This window comes from Mchenga conophoros, linkage group LG12 (genome assembly GCF_057382185.1).
Source record: "Mchenga conophoros isolate Kocher_MC1m ecotype Shallow Benthic linkage group LG12, M_conophoros_male_GT1.1, whole genome shotgun sequence".
Taxonomy (NCBI): Eukaryota; Metazoa; Chordata; class Actinopteri; order Cichliformes; family Cichlidae; genus Mchenga; species Mchenga conophoros.
In genome coordinates this window covers 37,685,187-37,696,102 of record NC_140537.1, presented here as the reverse complement: position 1 = coordinate 37,696,102, position 10,916 = coordinate 37,685,187, and the positions used below count along the sequence as shown (strand labels likewise).

General features: G+C 40.2%; 1 protein-coding gene across 1 annotated transcript; it reads left to right on the top strand.

Moving 5' to 3' along the window:
- Window positions 1–1,377: 1,377 nt before the first annotated feature.
- Window positions 1,378–8,667, top strand: LOC146563198 (phospholipase A and acyltransferase 3-like). The gene is made up of 6 exons (XM_085295662.1): window positions 1,378–1,428; window positions 5,240–5,330; window positions 6,338–6,372; window positions 6,510–6,618; window positions 6,788–7,035; window positions 8,284–8,667. The coding sequence occupies exons 2-6, from the start codon at window positions 5,294–5,296 to the stop codon at window positions 8,395–8,397; spliced, it is 543 nt and encodes a 180-aa protein (XP_085151788.1). The 5' UTR covers window positions 1,378–1,428; window positions 5,240–5,293; the 3' UTR covers window positions 8,398–8,667.
- The last annotated feature ends 2,249 nt before the right edge of the window (window positions 8,668–10,916 follow it).

Here is a 10,916-nt window from a genome sequence, read left to right as displayed (position 1 = left end):
ATCTTCAGGCCTGTCTACCTGCAGAGGTCCTGGATGGCTGGCAGAACCACAGACAGACTGAATACTCTCGATGGTGCATCGATAGCATGTGCTGTCTTTGAGGGTGACATGAATAAATAAAGTTTGGGCCTTTGTGTTTTGAAGATTGAAGACTTTGGTGTTCTCTTTGGTCAGGCCACAGCCAATAAAGTCTTGGCAAGATGGTCAATCACTTATACCAACAACAGAAATACTGGCACTGATGCACCGGGATGAGTCTCCTGCTACAGCTGAGAATGGGAAGTGCAAAGAAATCTAATCTTATCTGTGTTTCACGTAGTTTCATGCTCCATTTTGTTAGTGGGGAACACTGAGGTCTCAAACTGTGTAAAATAAACACATTAACCAGATTTAAAGGGTTAAAGGCTGAGACGGTGTTATGACTGCACTTGTCCAACTCCACAATGAAGCCGCATGAGATTTCTGCATGTTCAGCATCATCTCGTCAGATTTCAGCAGATGTGTTGTTCAGAGGAAACTGCTCAGATCTATCATTCGATCAGAGATGTGTTATATAGAGACGTGACTCTTAGAAACATGGATGCAGGAGAGCAAAACGTGCCGCACACAAGACGTCAGAGACACACCTCAGGGGCAAAAACACAGATGCAGTGAGTGGGTGAAGTGAAGAAGAGGAAGTGTCTCGGTGTCTTTAACCGTCTGCATGGACATAAACCATGTGGACACAGCTGTTCCCACACCTGCCTGCTGTTTCTGTCATCTCCTCCAGTTTGTGTAAATGATTCTTTAACGTTAGAAAGAAAAGTAATAAAAGCTGAGTTTCACTTCAAGTTTCACAGTCAGTCTGTGGATCTGCTCCACAGAAACCCCCTCTGTGCTGCCAGTAACAGTCTGAGTTTGACTTTTATACAATAAAAATGATCAAACCTGAAAGCTGAGGGATTTAACTCTGAGTACAACAGCGTGTTTCATACATGCGCCTCAGATATGAAATATTTATTTGTCTTAAACATTTTGGTCTTTTAAATGTTTCAAAGCCTTAAACACAAGATTTTTAATGAAGGTGTTTGAACCTGGAGCACGAGCTGCCTCCAAGTCCACGGACACAGTGACTGGTGAAATGCGTGACATCACGTGGATGGAGACACGGAGCCCGATGTTTCAGCTCGAATGTTTCACCGTTTTTGTGCAGATTAAACTAGAAACAAAATCCTGAGTGACAGAAAAAGAGACAAAAGAGACACTGAAACATTGTTTGCATGGATGAATGTTTTGTGTTTGTGTAGGTCTGTTTTACATATTATAGCGTGGCACAGTTATTGCTCTTTACACGGACACGCGCGCTTTCCTACAGACTTCCGGTACTGCCTCATCCTCCTCTCCTCGAAACGTTACTCTGACTCTCGGTTTCAACCGCAGCGTCAACAGGTCAGTGAACTAAACTTTACTCTTTATTGTTTTTTTCAGTTCCTATTATTATCATTTAAAGCGGGCACGTGATTGACTTCACAATAATCATTCATCATTAGATCAGCTGCACGAGGTCTGACCGGCGTATAGAAATATAAGATATTTCCAAAATCAAACTCGAGTTTGAATGTTTGTATCTTGCACCGAGGTGAGGTTTGCGCGAGTGAAAGTTTTATTGTTAATATTTTTGTCAGTGAGAAGAAAATCAAACATCGGGCGATCGTGGCTCAAGAGTTGGGAGTTCGCCTTGTAATCGGAAGGTTGCCGGTTCGAGCCCCGACTCGGACAGTCTCGGTCGTTGTGTCCTTGGGCAAGACGCTTCACCTGCTGGTGATGGCCAGAGGGGCCAATGGCGCGATATGGCAGCCTCGCTTCTGTCAGTCTGCCCCAGGGTAGCTGTGGCTACAACCAGAGGCGGAGCCAGACATTTGAAACACCCGGGGCTTAGCCCAAAGAGTAGTATGCATGTGGGATTTTTTTTTTTTTTTTTTTTTGGGGGGGTGGGGGGTGTAGAAATGACTGAAAGATTAATAGGCTCTGTTCAAAAAAGAATGACTTCATATAGGGAAAAATATATATCACATGTGCAGGACACCTTAAACTAGTTTTTTAATTAAGCAGCAAGGCAGAACAAGGTCAGGGCTGCATCAAGACACGAGGACTAAACCCCAATTCAACCAGACCCAGAACTGATCCAGAATTAAAAACAGGACTACAACAGTTCAAAATCAGGACTACTGAGGACTTAACCAAGACAGAACCAGAATCAGAACTAGATGATAGCACTAAAAATCTTCATAGACCTGCACTACACTTATTTTTTTAATTCTACCAAAGTACACTATTTAGATTGAGAAAAGTTTATATAATTATTCAGCCTTGTTGTGCAAACAAGCCTGCAGAACTTAATAAATACAGAATTTGAAAAATAACAAACCTAAAAAGAAACACTAGGTACGAGATACATGAGGACCTATGATACGGTGATACTTTTGGTAAACAACCATTTGACTAACATGTGTGTCTCACCTGCTCTTGTTCATCTGTTCTGTCCTCGTTCTCCTCTCTCTCCCTCTTTGTGCTGACAATCATCAAATATACAGTTGAAACCAGATATTTACTCTTCAGATAAAAACACTTTTTTAATTGTAACATCAAATCAGACTAAATGTTTATTTTTTTTAGATTGATAAATATAAAAACATATTTGTTAACTTTAAGAGTAAAGAGAGAAACTGTCTGTATTTCTTAATTGCAAATGGCACCAAATTGTATTCAAACTTGAGCCACACTTATGGAGCTCCACAGTTCTGTTCATGGACTCTACTAACCTATCAGAAGCTTCTTCAGCTCAGAATGGAATCGTCTGGAGTTTTCTTATTAATTAACAATAAATTTAGTGTACATGTACTCCTAAATTTGATGAAAGTGATAAAAATAGCTCTGTCTCTCTTTATTCTGAAATTTAACTAATTCAAAATATATTTCAATATTTATCTAAAACAAAAATTTACTCTAAATTGATGTTGTACAGTAAAAATGTTTTATGTTTTCTCCCTAAAGTGTATGTAAATATCTGGTTACAAATGTGAATATCCTGCTGTGTACTGAAATCCCTCTTGTTTTGCATAGAAATATACTGAACAACATACAAAGCATAATATATAAAATAACATTTACCTGAGTTTTTTCTTTGAAAGAACCCTCTAATGTCCATTCTTATGTTTCAGTACATAACTGAAACCGATTTAGTCGGGGAGGGTAAGAACTGAAAATATGAAATAAACACACGTAAGCTAAGACTCTAAAAAAAATAGCATTTGTTCGGCTTTTCATTTTGCCATTTGTTGATTCACTTGAAGAGCAAGTAACGTAATATTGGTCAAGTGATCAGTTTCATATCAATCTTTCGTGATGCACCGTCATATTTACATTATTTGTACAGTACGAATGATTTGCTTTGGTACCTGGTCAAACTTAAGCTCTCCTTAGTATGGCTGGCTCCGTCTCTCCAACAGCGCACTCACGGGCAGCAGCTGCCCCGCCCCCTCGCTCAGTCGCTTAGTGCCTGAGCTTGGATCATACCAATATCAGGGGGGGATTCACGCACAGTCGTAAATTCCCACAGTGTGCACTATGTGCTTCGAATATTGTGTGTACTTTTTGTTTTATACAGTTGTCAGCCAGGCATCTAACTATGAAAAAATTACACTCCAAAATACCCCGGGCTTCTGACAAAACAACCCGGGCTTAAGCCCCGTAAGCCACCCCCACGCTCCGCCCCTGGCTACAACTGTAGCTGCCTCCAGCAGTGTGTGGATGACTGGATGTGTAAAGCGCTTTGGGGTCCTTAGGCGGGACTAGTAAAAGCGCTATGCCATTTACCAAAGAAATAAAAAAAAATCTCAGCTATGGAAAAACGAAGAAGCTCATAAAACAGAGGCTCTGCAGACTTTTATGTTTGTTTCCAGCCCGAGTTTATCATGAAACGCTCAGTGAGACAGGATTTAAACCTGGAGCGCGAGAATGACGTAGGCGTGTTCATGTTCCGTAAACGAGTGGCCGGTAACGTGTGCGCGCGGAGGAACAGTGACTCTTCTGATATGAGACGGGTCCTCTTTACTGACCCGGTGCTGAGCAGCAAACACAGCAGCGCCGACATCATAACCGTCAACCACAGGAGCGAAGCTCCAATAAAGAAAGAGAAAATAATGTGACAGCTTCCTTCTTTGTCATCTAACTGTCACCTGGAGCAACCATCAGATTTGTTCTTTATTAAACTGTGCCTCTCAGGTACATTTCTGAATCTCTCACTCTGATCTGGTCAGTTATCCTGAAAGAGCTCAGAGGTGTTTGACACGAACACTGCCGCTGGTGTCAAACACACTACAGGGTGTCTCCGACTCAGCCAAAGAGCAGCTGCCACCAAAACAAGGGTGCAGGTTTGATTCCTGTGACCTCAACAATAATCCTTTTCATCAGAGATGGAGTTTGTCTGCAGTCCCCGTGTCTGTGATTGGTGGAGAGCTCAGTGCTGTTAAAGAAAGGAAGTCTCAGCTTCAGAAAAGCTCTGGACAGAATTCAAGGAGAGGACAAAGAAATGCTAGTAGTTTGTTTGTTTTAATATTTTTATTTATTTTACTTATCCATATTAGATCATGTTGATTAATACTTTTACCATGTGCCTTTGGCCTGGCATGCTAAATTATACTGTGATTTAAGCCGACGGCCTCCATGCTGCTAAAATTCCCCAACATTTCTTAACATGCGCAGAACGTGACCTTCGTACAGCAGCTGCGTGTTTTTAAGACACGTTTCATAACCACAGAGGAAACAGACACAGTTCACGCTGGCTCACACAAAACTGAAAGTAACCCCAGACAGTAAAGACATGCAGGTCTTCTCGGTTTATACACTGCATATAACCAAACTCAGGATATTTCTCTAAAGATGAGTTTAGTTTTATTTAAATAATTTATTCTGGTTTATTTTAACCCGTCAGCTTTGATCTTTACCTTCATTGGTGTTTAAAGTAAAAAGCACTCTAAAGATGTCATTTCTTATCTTATGTCACTGTTGATGTCACATAATTTACTGACTCACCTGATTTAACATTGCAGAGGTTTCTTATATAAGTCTGAGGACATTCACAGTTTAACCTTTCCTGAAATGTAAATTCAGCTTCATTGGTCATAAAAATCCTGCTGTGAAGATAAACAGAGTCATTAATAAAGTTTGTGTTTGTGTAACTGAATTTAAATTCTTCCAGAAAGCCCAGCAGCTCCTCTCATCTGTAGTTCACGTTGCTCAAGTTCAGTTGGTGATGGGAAGCACAGCATCAACATCGACATCAGCATCTCGTGAGTCCTTCACACTTTAACCCTGAAACTCTGCTGGAGGCAGAGGGGAGGAGCTCTGACCCATGACTGATTCTTATTGGTCAGTCACAGTCCGATTACAAACACAGTCAAACTGTCCAGTCAAATGGCAGATTGCTAAAACATGAAGCAGATTTTCAAAATAAGAGATGCCAATGTCTTCTTCATCTATGAGGGTGTAATTATGTTTTTAATAAAGGATGTTAAATATTTATAACAGCCATGAAAGGCTGGTTTTAGCTTTCTGTGTAAAAAGAGAAGCAACTGTAGAAATATCGTGACACATCACGTTGTGTTAAGACTTACAGTTGCATTAAAGTGTAGGAGAAAAAGGCCTCAGCTCCTTTGATGTTGACTTCAAGAAACACATTTGTGACGGGTTTATGAGGTTTTTGTAAATTATAATAATTTTAGAGGATTGTAATGGATAAAAAACCAGGTAGCTGTTGTTTGACTACAAGCCATCAAAAGTCAGGTTCACAGTCAGATCCATGTTCTTCATACCTGGTTATGAAACACACAGATCATACAGTAAAATCACTCCAGGCTTCAAAACAAGAGCCAACGAGTGACATCAGTGGCTACATCCATCTTTTATACTGCATGTAAAGTGCACCACAAATTCAAAATGTTTAATTTTGAGTTAAAATATTCTGCTAACACTGATCTTTGATGTCCACATATCAGTGATAAAGCTAAATACCAGAAACACCTGTTTGATTCAGTTTTAACAGAAGCTCTGAAGAAAGATGCCACATATAACAAGACTGTTTCATTATCATCATCATTTTTAAGGATGCTCGATTAACCTTCAGCCAAGTCAGTGCTGACATATTATGTCTCAGTGATTTCACCCACATGTGAGGGCAGTAACCCCAAACATTGACTGTAAATACTCAGAGGAGATTGATCGTGTTAACACCGTGTGTGTTATTAGGTTGATACTGTCTGTGGATGGATTTGGTTTATAAAATGATCTTTTCCTGCAGGTTCTGAACATCAAAGCAGCTCGAGCACTGACATGGTAAGAAAACCGTTTGCTTCTGGTGTCTGTGGCTGTGCTTTGATTGATTGATTTGTTTAATTGGAAGTCTCTCATCAATGTGCTGCAGTCACTGAGCACAGTCAGCTTCAAACATTTTCTCTGTCTGTAAATCACAGAATGGTCGGAGGCCACAGCGCGGGGATTTGATAGAGATCTTCCGTGGCAGCTATCAGCACTGGGCTGTGTATGTTGGTGATGGCTCTGTGGTTCACTTGGTCGTGCCCAGTAAGTCCCGCACACACCTGTCACAACACCTCCCACAGCTTAACTCCTCCCAGTCTGGAAGCAGAAGCTTAAATGACATCACACATGAAACTGATTCATAGCTCACTCTAAAAGATGAAATCATGAAGCCTTTACTTCTGATCCCAGTTTATCCTTCATGTGTTTGCAGGTTTCAACAGCATCACTGTCATAACTCAGAGGGGGGTTGTGAGGGAGGAGAATCTGAGGGCTGTGGTGGGAAATGACCAGTGGCAAATCAACAACAGCCTGGACTCCACCCATAATCCCCGCCCAGCTGACGTCATTGTTACAGAGGCCAGGAGCTGGGTGGGCAGAGAGATAACGTACCACAGCATCAGGAGTAACTGTGAGCACTTTGCCACAGAGCGACGATATGGTGTGTCTGTGTCGCAGCAGGTGGGTGGAACCATGTAGACAGAAAATACAGAATCTGTTTGCAAAGAACAAGATCTGTGCTGCTGGAAGCTCATTTCCTGTTTGACCCTTTATTTGAATTCTACTGATGAATCCCATTTCAGCAGGTTTTGACTGGATTCAGATTAACAGAGAATGATTTGCAGAAACATAATGTAAAAACATCATCTATCTCCTACTGACTAAACTTTAGCTTTAAAAATTATTCAGCACTGTGAATGTAAACAGGAGATCTTCATGTGGATGTTGTGTCTCCTGCCCTTTCACTCCCCTCGTGGTGGCAGATGGCCCCGCCCCTCCCTCAGCCTGGTTCTGTTGGAGGTTTCTTCCTGTTAAAGAGGAGTTTTTAAATGAACAGGTCACATTTAAAGTGTTTTGAAAATTGGATCAAAAACTCATTATAAAAACCTCATTTAATCAGATATGCATGTAAAAAAAAGCTCAAGCTTTTCCAGCACATTACCAAAAAAAGAATGCATGTTTCACATCACCTCAGTAAGAACAAGTCGGATCATCCAAGGTTGAGTTAAACACCTTTGTTCCCTTTTTGTAAAAACAGAGAAAAATGCATCACACAAAGGAAAAGGGTGCCTTATATGCATGTAGTGTATAAAGCACATTTCACTTAAAAATTAAGATGCACAAACGTGAACAAAACAACATGTTAGAGTTCCCCATCTCCTGTTGAAAAACCCCACAACACAAGAAAACTGCACCAAACACCACCAAATAAAACACATTAAGGCCAAGTTAATACGCCTGCTCATCAGATATTGATGCTTCTTTCCTATGTGACAGATGTTTGTTTGTTTTTTTTTAAGTTAAGATCTTAAAGGTCAGATTTTTAAATACATTGCCGTCTGTATTATTGCTGAAGGCCTAGATTGTCCCCTTTAAAGTGTTTGTGCTGATGAGACAGGCGTGAAGAACGGCACTGACTGGACGAGCGAGCACAAACTCTGCTATTGTCATTTTCCATCAAACACTCATTAAAACATCAGCCTGCAGGCATGTTAGTGCACTCATCCTCGACTGTCCGGGGAGGGGTGGGGTCACACGTTGAAGCAGACATGCAGAGGTGCACGGCAGCCCAGGCGGAGGAATTTTGCTTTTACACTCATTTTATTTCTCTATCTGATAAGAAACTAGGTCTGAATGGAGTTTTGAATCATGGCAGTCTTCTGTTCATCAGGATGTCTGCTCACTTCCTGTGATGTTTTCTCCCTGCAGGTGCCTCAAGGAGTGGAAGACTTTGCCAGAGCGTGGGATACAGTTACTGATACAGTTAATAATGCTGTTACTAATCCTGCTACAGTTACTGCAGGCCTGGGACGACTTTGGTAGGCCTAAAGCAAACTTTGTGTGAGACGCTAAAACATTCGTGTCATTACCATAAAATCACACAGTTCTGATCACTGAATCCACACGCCTACGTTAGTGTCCACAAAGAGATGGACAGAAGAATCATCAGGAAACCTCTGACTTTATTTTAAAATACAGTAAGTGGAAGATAAATGTGGTTCCTCTGTAACGGCTGCAAAGCCAGAGCTACGATTAGATTACTCCACAGTGCTTTTAATCATGATGTGTTTCTTTACATCACTTCATCCACTGGCCCACAGTATACAAATACTGCATCTTCACAGAGTTTATTGTAATTCTTACATTTTTATGACAAACAAATAATAAAAAAATTTTTCCCCAAAAGTTGATTCTGTTCATCTGGACATTTTTTGAAGGAAAAAAACTTCGTCACTCATCTTCAGTCTCAGCTGACTGCAGGTCAGGTCTTATAACCAGGACATTTGCATAATGACTGAAACTATACAAAAAAACCAGTTTCATGGTGAGATGCATTGACTGCGCTGTCATTGTGTCATCGAGCAAAAATTAAAGGGAAACTTTCAAACTTTCTTTGATTCATGCAGAATATGGACAAAACTCATTTTGAGGTCTATTTCAAACAAGTGATATTTCTAAAACGTCTTTTCCTCATGTGTTTATACTCACACTGACACGCTTTCAGTCAGAATTGACAGAATAGTGTCATCAACCAGTTCATTCAATCGTTTTAATTAGCAGTAATCAGCCCCACAGAGAGGAGCTGCTATTTAACTGATGACATGTGAAACGGGTCAATCAGCTGTTTGCTTAATTTGAATTTCTCTGAAGTCTTTGAAAAAATACAAGATTCATCAGAAATGTAATGATGTCAGATAATTTATCTGAATATAAAACGTATAAAAAGAAAAATCTGCAGCTGACAGATTTTGTAAAAGTACTACTTTAGTAACACTACAACAACAAATTGTTTTCATTCAGGTTTCTGGAAAACAGGAGAAACTTTCAGGGGAAAGAAGACAAAAACTGTTTCTCTCCACAAATTTTGACTTTTGTTGCAGGATCTTTAAAACAAAATGAAAAACAGTTCTGATACTTTCCTGCAAAACAACAAAGCACATCAGTTCCACTTTCACTGGTTCCACTCGTCATTTTTGTAATGATGTAATAATGATAATCGTCTCTTCTACAACAAGTGAGAAATGTATTCCTTTGGTTCTCTTTATTAAACCTGAATTATTCAGATTTTTATAAAGTGTTTCAATGAAGTAAAACGAGGGCCGTCTGCATGACTGTGGCAGATTCAGCTCAGTTCAATTACTCAAAAAGACCTAATACACGTGTTCATGTTCAATTTAAAGGGTTGAAGACGACTTTCATCAAAAACTTTGAATTGTTCGGACGTCTTGGTTAAAGCAGGATCCTCAGTCTCAAATCTGTCACAGCTCACGTTCTCCATTGTTCTCCTTTACAATCTGACACGAGTGCTTTAATAATAATAATAATAATGGATTGGATTTATATAGCGCTTTTCAAGTTTCATCTTCCACGAGGATCTGTCTCTGTGTGGTGGATCATAAATTTGATTAGTTTTGAAGTTGTACATCTCTGTTCCTTATATTTCATGTCATGCCCTTATTAATGTTTTATTTGTTGCTATGACTGTTTTCAAATAGAATATGCAGTGGGAATATAGAGGGAGATAAGCAGTGAAAGTTTTGCCTGGGTTGATTGTGCGTCGATCCATTGTTAATGCCTCAGGGCTCCAGTAGGTGGGTTCGCGCGCTTCCTCCTTCACTCAATACAGACGAGTGAGAGTGAGAGCTGCGTGTCTGTGCCGTTCTTTCACCTCTCCTCACTATTTCCCCTGTTTAAGGGCACAACATCTGCACAGTCTGACCACAGCTTCTAAGGGTGGATGCTTGGTGTAGTCCTCAGATGAGCCCTCCTCTTTGGGATTTGATATCACAATGACTTAATGGACAAGAATTTCACTTGAGTCAAAACTTGTTTCACAGGTTTTTCTGAAGCTGATGTATTTTTGTGCACAGCAGTGAGAAATGTACTTTGCAAACGTGCGCATCATTCAGCCGATGATGTTTCACAGGCTTCATTTTTCCAGGTAATAACAAAGAAAAAACGGCTCTTATCTCAGTTTGATGTGTACTGTAACCAACTATTTAAAATGACCTACACTGTGCTTTGTGTCTCATTTCTTCTAAAATACTCTTAATACCTGATTACTTGATGAAAACCTACAGTGTGACTTGTTTCTTCAGGCCTGTAACAATTTAAATTCTTACTCCTTCATGCTGATGGAAGTGCTGGTGGGTAATTTTAGGTCATTAAAATTACAGGTGATGTGACATGTTGTATTATAATGTTATATGAAAAATAAACTGTTATAATCCGACCTGACTCTGCTTTGTCTTTTCCAGTAGAGCCTCAGATTGGGTTTGAAGGCCTGAACATCTGTGTGATGTGTGCCCACTGGGACAGGATGTATCAGAGTAATAAAGACT

Coding starts and splice junctions, on each gene's coding strand:
- LOC146563198 (XM_085295662.1), top strand. CDS start 5,294: ATGGGAAGCACAGCATCAACATCGACATCAGCATCTC. Junction 6,373..6,509: donor GCAGCTCGAGCACTGACATG/GTAAGAAAACCG, acceptor TGTAAATCACAG/AATGGTCGGAGGCCACAGCG. Junction 6,619..6,787: donor GGTTCACTTGGTCGTGCCCA/GTAAGTCCCGCA, acceptor ATGTGTTTGCAG/GTTTCAACAGCATCACTGTC.